This window comes from Muntiacus reevesi, chromosome 15 (assembly GCF_963930625.1).
Source record: "Muntiacus reevesi chromosome 15, mMunRee1.1, whole genome shotgun sequence".
Classification (NCBI taxonomy): domain Eukaryota; kingdom Metazoa; phylum Chordata; class Mammalia; order Artiodactyla; family Cervidae; genus Muntiacus; species Muntiacus reevesi.
Genome location: NC_089263.1, coordinates 43,233,570 through 43,248,422, shown reverse-complemented (window position 1 = coordinate 43,248,422; position 14,853 = coordinate 43,233,570). Strand labels below are relative to the sequence as shown.

Genomic DNA, 14,853 nt, shown 5'->3' with positions numbered 1-14,853 from the left:
ATAAGGTTTAATTCATTTTCATCTTTTTTATTGTCCCATGTTTAGAAGTTTATTATTGTATGAATTAATGATTAAATGAATGATGAAATCTTTTGTTTTATAGCCGAGAGACACACAAGATTGCAGTATTTTATGTTGCTGAAGGACAAGAAGACAAACATTCCATTCTCACCAATACAGGAGGAAGTCAAGCATATGAAGATTTTGTAGCTGGCCTTGGTTGGGAGGTATTGTTTTTAAATTATATAAATATCATTTTATTTCTATTTGGAAGCAGCAGTTTTCTTTTTAGTTTACTTTAGAAGCATTATTTTAGGAGACTCAGCAACTTAACGATGGATTTGTTATTGTTTCTGCCTTATATCTCATCTACAAAGACAGCAGCAATTGGGACTTAGGAACTCTTTTGACAATTTTATCATATAATATATTGTCAGAGTATGCTAAACTTATCGACTTAAAAGATCCGGATTTTCCTCACAATTATGACCATTAGACTAGTGATCTTAAAATGAAGATATAAATATTCTAGGACTGTCCCAAGGATTCTAACTAACCATGTTGGCATGGTTAGTTTTGAGGAGATAAATTTCTGTATTCTCAACTTTACTAAAATTAATGTGTGAGAACCCTTCTACCAGTCTCTTGCCTCTCCTTTTCTGTTTTTCATCTTTGTTAAAGTATACCTCTCTCTCACCTGAGGCCTACCTTGCCCTCTAAGGTTTGGTACCCAAAAAAGAGACAGTTCATTCAAGAGGGCATGTTCCTGAGAGAGAGTATCTCCAATCGCAAAGCAGGAAATATTGGAAGGTGCTACACTTTATGTCATGCTAGCAACCAATTCATGTCGAGGTTCCTGAACCAATTTGTCTGTCTTAATAATTATAACTGGGAAGTGAGGTGTTTGTCACAGATTTGAATTAGTATGTTTATTTAAATTGTAAAATGGTGAGGCGGACATGTTCTAACAGAAAATGAATTTGATGTGGTTGATTGATTTGTCATTAATAGCAGACATTTTATATATATTGGATCAGCAAAATTTGTGCTCTGAGATTTTGATGAATATACATATATATTCATCATATATTAAAATTTTAATTCATATTTAAAATACATATAAATGGAGGACCCTACTTTTTTAATTTTTATTTTTAATTTATTCATTGTTGGCTGTGCTGTCTTCATTACTACATGTGGGCTTTCTCTGGTTGTGTCTAGTAGGGGCTACGCTACATTACTTTGAATGGGTTTATCATTGCAGTGGCTGCTCTTGCTGCGGAACTTGGGCTCTAGGCACGTGGGCTTCAGTAATTGTGATGTGAGGAGAAAATATATGTAAAGTACACATATATAACTATAGTATACTGGAAATTGGGCTTCCCATGTGGCTCAGTGTTAAAGAATCCACCTGTAAATCGGGAGACGTGGGTTCAATCTCTGGGTTGGAAATATCCCCTGGAGAAGGAAATGGCAACCCACTCCAGTATTCTTGCTTGGGAAATCCCATGGAAAAGGAGCTTTGCAGGCTACAGTCCATGGGGGTTGCAAAAGAGTCAGACATAGCTTAGCAACTCTACAACACCACCACCAAGCAAATATTCATGGCAATTATATTACAAACGGGAGGGTTAAAGGACATAAAGTGACATAGGGTTTCTGTGTTTCACTCAAACTGGTAAAATGACAACATCAGTAGACTGTAATAAGATATGTTTAATAAATACCAAGGAAAACCAATAAGAAACATACAACAGAAGATACACTCAAAATGATAACTAAAATCAGAGTTCTAAAATATGTTCCAAGTAACCCATGGGAGATAGAAAAAATAAAACAGCAGATGTGCAGAGAACAAAAAAATAAAATGGTGAGCTTATGCTCTAATATATCTGTCATTACAGGAAATATTAATGATCTAAATATAACAATTAAAATTGGCAGAGTCGGGACTTCCCTGGTGCTCCAATGGTTAAGAATCCACCTTCCAGTGGAGAAGCAGGTTTGATCCCTGGTCAGGGATCCCATATATTGCAGGGCAACTAAGCCCATGCATGTGCTGCAGCTGCTGGGCCCACATGCTCTAAAGCCTGTACACCGCAACTTGAAAGAGAAGCCTTGAAACCACAGCAAAGAGCTAGCATGCCGCAATGAAAGATCCAGCATGCCGAAAGATCCCACGTGCTTCAACTGAGACCCAAGGCGGCCAAATAAATAGATATTTTTTTTCCCCAAAAAATAGGCTGAGTGGATTAAAGAACATGACTCACTTATATGCATTGTAAAAGAAACTCACTTCAAGTATAATAATATCGGCTGGTAGAAAGTAAATGGACAGAAAAAACTATATTGTGCAAATCTTAAAGCCAGAGTGACTGAATTTATATTAGATAAGGTAGGCTTCGGAGCAGAGAAAATTATCAGAGGTAAGGGACATTCTATAACAGTGATAAAAGGGTCAGTTCACTAAGAAGACTTAAAAATCCTAAACATGTGTGCAGCAAACAACAGAACTGCAAAATATGTGAAGCAGAGCTGATAGAACCGAAAGAAGAAATAGGCAGTTTCACAATTATAAATGGAGACTTTACCCCTCTCTCAACAGCTGAGAGAAGTAGACAGAAAATCAGCGAGTATATAGAGGGTCTCAACACCACCAACAACCAATAGGACCTAATTAACATTTATATAAAACACCCCACCCAGCAATATCATAACATATTTTCAGTGTCTAAGGAACATATACCAAGATAGACCATGTATGAACCTTTAAAAGAAACTTCAGCACATTTTAAGGTGTTGAAATCATACAGTGTGTTCTCCAACTACAGTAGGATCAAACTTGAAATCATTAACAGAGAAGTAATGGGAAAATCTTCAAACACTTGGAAAAGTTACATGCCATATAGTCCACTTACGTAACATTCTTGAAATGACAGTTTTAGTAGTAAAGAACAAGTTAGTGATTGCCAGGCATTAAGAAGGAGGTGGGTTAGGGGGAAAGTGGGTGTGGATCATGTAACAGGGCAACACGGGGAATCCTTTTGGTGATGAAAATGTTGTCTCAGTCATATCAATATCAGTATCCTGGTTATAATATGGCTCTGCATTGGGGGAATCTGAGCAAAGAGTACGTAAGATCTCTTTCTATTATTTCTTAAAACTTTATAGAATCTATAATCTCCAGATAAAACATTTAATTAAAAAATAGAGATCTGCCCATGTTACAGAACTGTTTTATAGCAAGGAGCTCTAAACTTAGACTTTCTCCTTTATGTACTCAGAAAATTGACTTGAAGGTAAATAACTTTCTCACTAAAACAAAACAACAAAAATGTACACTTAAAATATCATTTTTTTTAACCTATCAGCAGAGGTCATACAGTTTTATAATATATTTGAGAACGTATGAGGGAAACACTCATGCAACTGTTGGTACAATCTACAGAGAGCAGTTTGGTAGTGGGTTTCAAAAATCAGAAATACACATGTCCTTTGACTTACATTTCCACTTTTGATTCTTTGTCCTACAGATCTGCTTTCACAAATGCAGCATGATATGTGTTCAGTGTTATCCATTGCAGTATTGACTGTAATAGCAAAAGATTGGGAAAGTCTAAATATCCTTCAAGTAGGGCACTAAATTATTGTATATCAGGAAAAGGGACTTCTGTGAAGTCATAAAAAGAAAAAGATGTTTTTTCTGGGCTATGATAGATACTGATAATTAGGAAGCCAGTTTTGATGAATAAATATGTCACACCAAATTAATTATTTAATCAAAGTGACATTACTGTTTGTTTGTTTTTTTTTCTAACTTTCCCCCAGATCATTTCCAGTCTTTGATTTTTGCCACTTGGTTTTTACTCTCTGCCCTTGGTGTCTCCCCCATAGCCTTTACAGTTTAACACCTAGTAGCCTAACAAAAGATGTACAGTGCTCAGCAGTTGATTCCTTTGCTAATTAGTTCCTACTAATTAGAGATCCTCAGATACTTAAGATCTACCAGTGTATAGGATAGCTCTGACTAATAATTCTGGGACAAGCCATGGTTGGTAGTATGCAAAAGACTTCATTCCCTGTATTTTTGCAAAGTGAGAGATTTGAGTCTTTTTCCATAGTGAGTTTAGTTTGGTTTAGTTGATAAACTTTATGTGTCTTTTCATTGCTTCTAGGTAAATCTTACAAACCATTGTGGTTTCATGGGAGGACTACAAAAAAATAAAAGCACTGGATTGACTACACCATATTTTGCTACCTCTACAGTTGAAGTAATATTTCATGTGTCAACAAGAATGCCTTCAGATTCTGATGACTCTTTGACCAAAAAAGTAAGTGCTAAGGAAAAAAGTGCTCAGAGTTAGAATCTTAGTAAAATATGTAAGCAAGTAATCTAAGTGATTAAGAGCTGTTTCTGAGTACTCTGTTCTTCACCTAGTACTGTCTTAAGAAACAGTATTGTTCCAGAATAAACTGTTTTCCTTAATGATACGATTGAAGGTTATAGTCTTAAAAAAGCATTTGCCTTCAAGAAAATGGGCATTTCACAAATTGAAAAACTACTATATATATTCAGATTGGTGAAATTATAATTCACATCCCCACACAGAGATGGATATAACATTTATATTGATTGAGGGAAAGGGGAAAAAAATGAAAATGTAAATTATTATAAAGCATTTAAAATGTGCTTTATAATAAATTTTAACTAAAATTAATATAGCAGATAAAATAAGTCTTAATTCTAGTAAAATTCTAAATTTTAAATTTTACTGCCTTAGAATTTTTGGGAGGTATAGTGAAATGGTTTTAATGGCCCATGTCTTTTAAAACCTACACTACCATTTTGCTGTAGCTAATGCTAGCATTCAAAAGTCATTCTAGTGACCACAGATGTACCCTGGAATAAAGTTGTGTGTGCTCAATCCATGTTTGGTGTTTTTAGGGAGAAACATATTTTTCAAGTGAAACCTTGTCCACCATTTCTTTTATCTTCTTTTTTTCCTATCCCTGTTTATTCAAAACCACTGTTGAATGTAACCTGCTTAATATGGTAGATCATTTACTCAGTACTCTTATGTTACTTAATATCAGAGCTCATCACAGTTCATTAGTAACCTATGAAAACAGTTTTATACTCTTTTGAAAAGGAACTTCAGAATTCCTCTCAAATACTTTATAAGATTGAATTAATACCCTTGATGTTTTTTATTTACATTTTAGAATACTGTTGGAAATTGCCTACTAAATGAGTAATGGTTAGAATAACTAATATATGGATGTTAATTAGATTGGAATGAATAGTAAAGGTATAGGTAATTGATGTGTAGGAAGTTAAGTATATTTAGTCACAGATTTTCTATAGACTATCTTAGCATATAGTTTTTAGTAATACAGAATGAGACATGAATACTGATAAGAAAATGGTAAAGAGTTGGGTTGGCATAAAACTTGAGTAAAACTTCAGTTAATCACTTTCTACCATCTTCTCATTTTAAATCTGTATGAAAATAAGCCATACCCAAATTAGAGATAATTATGGGTACAGTGCAAAAAGATAAATTATTGTAATCATTAGGAACTTGTCAGTGATCCTCATTTTCATGGAACCGTGAATACAACTTTTAAACCCCAGAGCTGAGTCTAAAATTAATAGTATCGTCAATTGCAAACATGAGAGCAGAACAAAGTATATCACTTTTTGTTGAAATTTTCTTAAAGAAACTTATGTAGGATATTTTTATTTCAATATATTAAACCTGATGGTTATAAGGTACTTGAAGTTGTATTTTTGCAACCTTTGTAGAAATGTCTTAAATTAAGACTTCTTATTTCCTTCATAACAGTCACAAAGGTCTTCCTTAATTATTCAAGAAGAAGCTGACGATGTTTAACAATCCATTATCATAGCAAAATTAATTTTGGAAATGTGTTAACACCATTTAAGAATAGTTAAATGGTTGAGTTTTAATTAAAATTATACCCTAAATGGTGAAATTTTAAGTATTGGATATATTAGAGTATATTGAGGGATTAAACCTTAAATACTAATAGTTTGCTTCATTTATATAAGTACAGAAATTTTTTATTGTGGTAAAATATGTATATAAAACATAAATTTACCATTTTAATCATTTTAATATGTATAGTTCTTTGTCATAAAGTGTGGTACAGCCATCACAAACATTCATTTCCAGAACTTCTCCATTTATTTCAAAATATTTTTTGACCTATGTGTTACTTAGAACTGTGCTGTTTAATTTCCAGGCATTTGGGGCTTTACCAGCTATCTTTTTGTTATTGATTTCTAGTTTAATTCCATTGTGGTCTAAGAGCAGACATCATATGATTTCTATTTTTTTTTAATTTGTTAAGGTGTGTTTTATGGCCCAAGTATAGTCTATCTGGTGAATGTTGTGTGTGAGTCTGGGAAGAATGTGTAATCTGCTATTGTTGAATGAAATAGTCTATAAATGTCAATTATATTCACTTGATTGATGAAGCTGTTAAGTTCAACTATATCCTTACCAATTTTCTGCCTGCTCGATCTCTCCTTTTCTGAGAGGGGTGTTAAAGTCTCCAACTATAATAGTGGATTCTTCTGTTTTCCTTGCAGTGCTGTCAGTTTTTGCCTCACATATTTTGACACCCTGTTGTTAGGTACATACACCCTAAGGATTGGTATGTCTTCTTGGAATATTGACCTCTTTATCATTAGGTTATGCCCCTCTTTATCCCGGGTTATCGTCCTTGCTCTGAAGTGTGCTCTCTCTGAAATTAGTGTAGCTACTCCTGCTTTCTTATTGGTGGTATCATTGTATATCTTTGTATATCTGTTTACTTTGAATCTGTATGTGTCTGTATTTAAAGTTGATTTCTTGTAGACAACATATAGTTAGGGCTTTTTTTTTTTTTTTTGGATACACTCTGACAGTCTCTATGTATTCAAATCATTGACATTTAAAGTGATCGTTAATATAATTGGGCTAATATTTACCATATTTATTATTATTTTCTACTTGTTACTCTTGTTCTTTGTTTTTGTATTTTACATTTTTTTCCTGCCATTTATGGTTTTAACAGCATTTAACAATTCGATTTTCTCTCGTTTCTTAGCATATCATTTGTGCTTTTTTTAGAGAATTATTTTCCAGTTCTTGCCCTAGAGTTTGTCCTATTCATCTATAACTAAGTCCTCTTTCAAATAACACATAGTGCTTCACTGAAAGTACCTATATGCCCAGTTTTTCCCTCCTGTCCCTTGTGTCATTGCTATCATTCATTCCACTTTACTTAACCATGTATATGGATGAGTGTGTTAGGTACTCAGTTGTGTCCTACTCTTCACAACCCCATGACTGCAGCCTGCTGCTCCTCTGTCCATGGAATTCTCCGGGAAAGAGCACTGAAGTGCGTTGCCATTCCCTTTGCCAGGGGATCTTCTTGAACCAGGGATCGAACCCAGATCCCCCGCACTGCGGCAGACCCTTCACTGTCTGAGCCACCAGGGAAGCTCTTACATACATAAGCATACATTGTCAAATACATTGTTGCCATTTATTACCTTAAACTGTGATGTGTTAGATCAATTAAGAATAAGAAAAATTCGTTTTTATTTCGCCTTCAGTTATTGATTCTTTGATGCTTTTCCTTTCTGCATGCAAATCCAAATTTCTATCCTATATCATTTCCCTTCTCTCTGAAAAGGTATTTCTTACAAGGCAGGTCTGCTGGCAACAAATTCGCTCAGTTTTTGTTGTCTGAGAATGTCTTTATTCTCCTTTACTTGTGAAGGATAATTTCACAGGGTGTAGAATTCTAGGTTAGTAGTTTTTTCTCTCAGCCCTTTAAACATTGTACTCTACTCTTCCTCCTTTCATTTCTTAGGAGAAGTCAGATGTAATTTTTAATCTTTGCTTCTCCATAGGTAAGATGTTTTTTCCCCCTTCTGGCTTCTCCCAAGACCTTTTCATCTGATTTTCTGCAGTTTGAATGTGATATGCTTAGATGTAGTTTGGGGGCCTTTTGTCCTGCTTTGTGTTCTCTGAGCTTCCTGGATCTGTTATCTGGTGTCTGACATTAATTTGGGGCAGTTCTCAATCCTATTGCTTCTGTTTATGTCTTTCCTCCTATACATAAATGTTACACTTTTTGTGGTTATCTCACAGTTCTTGGATATTGGGAGGTTTTTTCAGGGTTTTTTTTTCTCTTTGCTTTTCAGTTTCAGAAATTTCTGTTGTTATATCCTCAAGCTCAGAGATTCTTTCTTCAGCCATGTCCAGTTTACTAATGAGCCCATCAGAGGCTTTCCTCACTTTGCTTACATTGTTCTTTTTTATCTCTAGCGTCTTTTTTTTTTTTTTTTTTTTCTGAGAATGTCCATCTCTCTGCTTATGTTATCCATCTGTTCTTGGATGATGTTTATTTTTTCCATTAGTGCCCTTAGCATATTAATCATAGTTGTAATTCCCACATCCCTGCCATTTCTTACTCTGTTTCTGATCTTCATTCTTTCACTCTTATTTACGGTGAGTCTCCAGCAGTTTGTCAATGACAACTCGGGTTTTCCTGCTCTGGCACTGGTTCCTGCAGAGGTTTCTGCTCTGTTAAATTGTTTTATTCGTCATATTTGCCTATCCAGTTTTGGGACAGCAGTTTTCCCTGTGACCTCACTTCTCTGATCCAAGAAGAGTACTGTAGTTGATTTTTCAGTTGTTCAGCTTTTTACTTGTTGCTAGGACAGAGTGACAACTTCTGTTCTCCTTGCTTGCACGGCTGGAAACTGGAAATCTCCGAACGTTATCCTCCCAAACAGAACTCTATATCCATTAACAATAATTCTACATTACCATCTACACCCAGCCCCTAGTAACCTCTAATTTGCTTTCTTTCTCTTTTAATTTTCCAATTCTAGATATCTTATATAAGTAGGAATCACGTAGTATTTGTCCTTTTGTGCCTGATTTCATTTAGTATAATGTTTTCAAGCTTCATTGATGGTGAAACATGTCAGAATTTCATCCTTTCTATGACTGAATAGTATCCCATGATATGTATATGCATTTTGTTTGTCCATATATCTATTGATGTTTCCACTTTTTAGCTATTGTGAATAATGCTGCTTTGAACATTGTCTGCAGGTATTTATTTGAGTTCCTATTTTCCTTTCTTTTAGGTGTATAGACTTATGAGTGGAATTGCTGGGTAACATGGAAATTACATGTTTGGCTTTCTAAGGAATTGTCCAACTGTTTTCCAAACTGATTGCCATTTAACATTTCCACTAGCCAATGCACAAAAGTTCCAGTTTTTCCACATCCTTGCCATTACTTGTTATCAGCTATCCTATTAGAGTGCAGAGTGTTATACTGTCTGTGGTTTTGACTTGCATTTCCCTTTTGAATAATGATGTGCATCTTTTCATGTGCTTATTGGCCATATGTATATCTTCTTTGGAGAAATGTCCATTCAGCTCTTCCACCCATTTTTTAAATTAGGTTGCTTGTAATTTTCTGGTTATGTTGTTGGAGTTCTTTATATATTCTAGATGTTACTGTCTTATCAGATATATGACTAGCAAATACTTTCTCCCATTTTTTGGGTTGTCTTTTCACTCTCTTGATAGTGTCCTTTGATGCACATAAGTTTTATTTTGATGGAGTTCAGTTTATCTATGTTCTCTTTTGTTGCTTCTGAATCAGTTCAAGAATTCATTGCCAGATCCTATGTCGTGAATATTTTCCCATGTGTTTTCTTCTAAGAGTGTTTTAATTTTTGCTTTTATGTTTATGTTTTGGATCCATTTTTAGTTATTTTTTTGTGTAGAGTATGAGATAAAAGTCTGACTTCATTCCTTTATATGTGGCTATTCATTTGTTGCACTAATGTTTGTTTAAAAGATTATGCATTCCTTTAGTGAGTGGTCTTGGCACCCATGTCAAAAATCAATTGGTCATCTGTGTAAAACTATACTTTTGATCTCCCTATTCTATTCCATTGGTCTGAATGTCCTTTTGCTTTAATTAAATGTTTTAATTATTGTAGCTTTGTAGTAAGTTTTGAAATCAAGTAATATGAATTCTACAACTTCATTCTTCTTTTTCAAGATTGTTTTTATTATTCATAGTCACCTGAGATTCCATATGAATTTTAAGATTGGTTTTTCTATTTCTGTGATAAACTTTGTTGGGGTTTCAGTAGGATTACACTGACTCTTTGAATCACTTTAGTAGTCATTTTAATAATATTAAGCCTTTCAATCCATGAATATGGGAAATGTTTCCATTTTTTTATGTAGTCTTTCATATTTTTTCAGCAGTATTTTGTGGTTTTCAACATACATCTTTCTCCTTAAATTTATGCTAGTATTTTATTCTTTTAATGTGTTAAAAATTGAATTGTTTTTACAGTTTCCTCTTCTGTTAAAAATGCAGCTGACTTTTGTGTGTTAATTTTGTATTTGTTGAATTCATATATTAGTTCTAACAGATATTATTATAGAATCAGGGTTTTCTGTATAAAAGATTGTGTTTTTTCAAGTCTCTAAAGAAACAATTCCTTGGTCCACGGTTTTGCTGACACAACACCCTAGACAAAAATTTTGGTTTTTTTCTCCTTTTAAATTAATTATAAATGAGAAATTGTATATTTTATATATTTTAACAATTTACCAAGTGGAATAGGACAGGTGTTTTTTTACTTAGTGGGTTTTTTTTTTTTCCAAATTATTAAAAAAAAGAATGCAGGTAGATACATGGCACAATTTCCCAGTTGTTTAGTACTGAAATGTAAGAAGTATTGTAACTTTTTTTTTTGTATTGTAACTTTTAAAAATACAGGGGACTTCCATAGCGGTCCAGTGGTTAAGACTCTGCACTTCCAATGCAGGGGCACAGGTTCAGTTCCTGGTCAGGGAACTAAGATCTCACATGTTGTGTGGTGCCACCAGGATAAATATATAAATAGGTAGGTAGGTAGGTAGAAAAAAAATAAAAATGTAAGCAAATATTTATCATATTAAAATTTATAATGCAAGCATGCTGTTATGTTAGTTGCTAAAGTAACTATACCTGTTTTATTGAAGAAAATTATCCTGGCTAGATAGGCTTTTTTAACCTAAAGCCTTTTAGGAGTTTGTTTGTTGTAGTTGAAAATCTTAAAAATATCACTTCTTTCACATATAAAAACAAAATACCATATAAAAATAAAACCTGTCAAAATTATAAACAATAAATAATATGTAATAAAGTGTTATCATTTTGGAAGGTATAGTTCTCTTGTTTTCTCCAGTGGTAATTTAAGTAATCTGAAACAAAGTCTACTCTATCAAGGTGGGACTAAATTGATGCAATATTTCACTTAATTCAGTAGAGATGAAAAATTTACCCCGTTTCATAATTCAGTATGAATTATTCTAAATGTTCTTTTCATAGATATCAAAAAAGCTTAATATTTATTGCTCTCTATGTGAGGCGTCTTTTTACCTATTTTCTCTGCTCAGTGCTCTTCAGAATCCTAGTATGTAAGATTTTTCTAAGTAACAAGCTTATATTTTAGCTCTATTATAGTATCAGTTTCTTTTTAATAAAAGGTTAAATGCTTAAACTTCATCATGGAAACTAGTTGTCTTATACCAGTTCTCCTTAATAAAAAAATCACTTTCTGTATTGGTATTTTTTCTCCTGAATTTAATAAATTCCACATTAGTGGTAATAAGTTGAGGCCTAGAACATGTGTCCTATTACAAATGAACAATTGGATATCATTAGGTTGTCCCCCTTTGCTTTGTACATATATCTTTAGGTGTGTTAATCCATTCAGTAGACACATTAATGAGCACTGGTTGAAGTGTAATATTGAAGGAAGTAAGGCTTGTTGACCTCAGCATGGAGTTTAATACCTCTAATTAAATTAGATAGTCGACAGTCAGTATAAAGAAATAGCTGTGCCTCTGGCAAGGTAGAATTATTTATGACTCTGGTTCTTTGTTTTAAACTTGATAGGAGAAAATCATTTATATCTATTTTATAGAAACTAATTTTAGTTTTTACTTTTGTTTAAGCTATCATGTGGTAGTTCTGTAAATTATTTTGAAGCATTTTATGTTCTTAGAGGTAAATAGCTTTGGTAAATAGAGGTAAATAAGTGTAGCCGTTTATTTCTTGTCAAGAAAGGCTTTTTCAAGGATCAAAATGATAGTAACAGAATTTTTACAACATGGACTAACTATACTTTTTTTTTTTTAAACAAATTAACCAAGCATTCAGTCTAACAAAGTAGTCTCTCTTAGAAATATTACACCATCATATTAAGAATCCTGATGTAACTCCAGTCCAACCTTCTGTTCTGTAAATTATCTCTACCTGAGGAAGATTGACAGAAAATGGTTAAAAATAATTTCCACTTAACTGAGTTTATTCACCCCTAAAAATCAAAAGTGCTGCAAGCATTGGTATAAAGTGTTCACAGGAGCTTGTCTCATTTCCTCTGTCTCCTTGTTCTAGCCACTTGCTGATACTCTGCTTCATAGGTAGCTGAATCACCCTTTTAGGAGTTTGATGAAGATCAAGTTGAGATAATTGTAACCTACTTAGTTGGACTCTCTAGCCTATCTTTCATTTCCTGGACCCCCCAAAAGAGGGGAAAGAGCACTTTATTTAAGTCAGTTCGCTCTGAAACACTGTTAGTGTCTTGGACAACAGTTCGTTTTCTGTTTTGAAATTTGGTCACAATAGTTTCACAAGTAAATGAGCTGTATATAACTGTTTGGTCTGATTTTAACTTTAAATCCATTTTTCTGGATTTTATCTAGAAATAGAATGAACATACTTCATTTTCCAAAGAACTATATTCTAGTATAGTCTGGAAAATGAAAAACAAATTGAAGAAATAATAAAAATTTTTTCATTGTGTTAGTAAAAGTGTAGTTAATGTAATAGTTAATAATTCTATGGAATTATATACATCATTTTAGTCCCAAATTTAGCCACATTACATAAAATAATTTTAATATAATAAACTCTACCTTTAACCATAGGTGGCTCAGTGGTAAAGCATCTGCCTGCAGTGCAGGAGATGCAGTTTCCATCCCTAGGTTGGGAAGATTCCCCCCTGGAGAAGGAAATGCAACCCACTCCAGTATTCTTGTCTGGAAAATTCCATGGACAGAGGAGCCTGGCAGGCTACGGTCCACAGGGTCACAAAGAGTTGAACACAACTGAATGACTAACATCTTTAACCCAGTTTCTCTAAATATACTCCTGATGATAAGAATCGAAGATAGAGAAACCAGGAAATATAAATGGTTCAGAGTGAATTTATCTTATCACTGTGGCTGGTTTAATTTGGATGGTATAGCAGTGGCTTCTCATTGCATATAGATTAAACTAATTCCTTACCATGGCCTTCAATGCCCTACAAGATCTGGCTATTTGCCTGTCTACTTCTCCAATCCCATCTCTTGTCACTTTCCTTTTCATTTACCAGAACCTGGCCTCACTGGCTGTCATTCTAACCTGCCATCACATCGAGCTCATTCCCAACCCACAGGCTTTTCACTTACTGTTTCTTTCCATTTGAAATACTCTTTTGCCACCTCATCAGGCTTTCTCCCCGGAGGAGGGAATGGCAGCCCACTCCAGTATTCGTGCCTGGAGAATTCCATGGACAAAGGAGCCTGGTGACCTACAGTCCATGGAGTGGAAAAGAGTCGGGCACGACTGAGCAACTTACAGAAAACACACACACGGCAACTAACACACACACACACACACACACACACACGCGCGCTTTCTCATCTGCATTGTTCTATTCTCAGACTCACATGACACTTCCTCAGAGAGCTTTCCAGACCATCTGAGCTAAGGAAGCCCTCTCTACCCAGTAACACTATCACATTACCCTATTTTATATTTTTAAGCACTTATCACCATCTAAATGGTATATTTAAGTAAAGCCATAAGTGCAGGTAGTTTTATTTTTATGCTGTACACTATGTAATAATAGGAAAAAAATTGCTAAGTACTATGGTATTATCTTTTTAATCACATATTTATCAAGTATCCACTCTGCTAAAGTATTATAATACTACATGCTGTTCCTGTTGCTTCAAAAATCTTTTCTTAATTAATAGGAATGAATGATCCAGACAGCAAGTGAGTTATGAAAATGTATGAGAATATATTTTTTTACATGGTTGAAGAGTATATGATAGTTTATGTTTTGCTACATATGAAAATGAGGGGCAAAGAATGAAGGGCTTGGGATAGTGAGTATTAACTCAGTTTCAGTTTCTACACATATACCACTAATCCTCTGAAGTAACTGCCTTAACTTAATTATCATCTGTGCATTCTTCAAATGCCATTATAGTTGGGTTGTCTTTGTTATTTGCATTCAGAGAGGTATATTTGTATCATTGTCTATACTGTTAATTGTTCGTTAATTGAATCGTTTTTTACTTTCACTCCACTGCTCCTAAAGCTTTGTGAGAGTAGAAAACACATCTGTTTTTCCTCGTCGTTGTATCTCCAGTAGCTGGTACAGTGCTTCCGTGGTGACTCAGTCAGTAAAGAATCTGCCTGCCAATGCAGGAGACCTCGGTTCAGTCTCTGGAGAAGGGAATGGCTACCCACTCCAGTATTCTTGCCTGGAGAATCTGGTGGGCTACAGTCCATGGGGTCACAAAGAGTGGGACACTACTGAGCAACTTAACACTTTCACTTTCACAGTGCATTTGGCTTTTAATATTTGCCAGTGTTTGAAAGAAGGTAGATAAGAGAGAGGGAAGGCCTTTTAAGAACTCAAGAACTAGATGTAGAGCAACAGTAGAGGCAATAGGAAGGAAAGCACAAA

General features: G+C 34.3%; 1 protein-coding gene across 3 annotated transcripts in view; it reads left to right on the top strand.

Annotated features, from left to right (window-relative positions):
- The window catches only part of RALGAPA1 (Ral GTPase activating protein catalytic subunit alpha 1), a 200,159-nt gene that overhangs the window by 151,306 nt on the left and 34,000 nt on the right, over window positions 1–14,853 (top strand). For all 3 annotated transcript variants that reach the window (XM_065906823.1, XM_065906825.1, XM_065906824.1), the window contains exons 35-36: window positions 104–227; window positions 4,176–4,331. In XM_065906823.1, coding sequence (XP_065762895.1) covers window positions 104–227; window positions 4,176–4,331 — 280 coding nt within the window. The remainder of the gene's footprint in view (window positions 1–103; window positions 228–4,175; window positions 4,332–14,853) is intronic.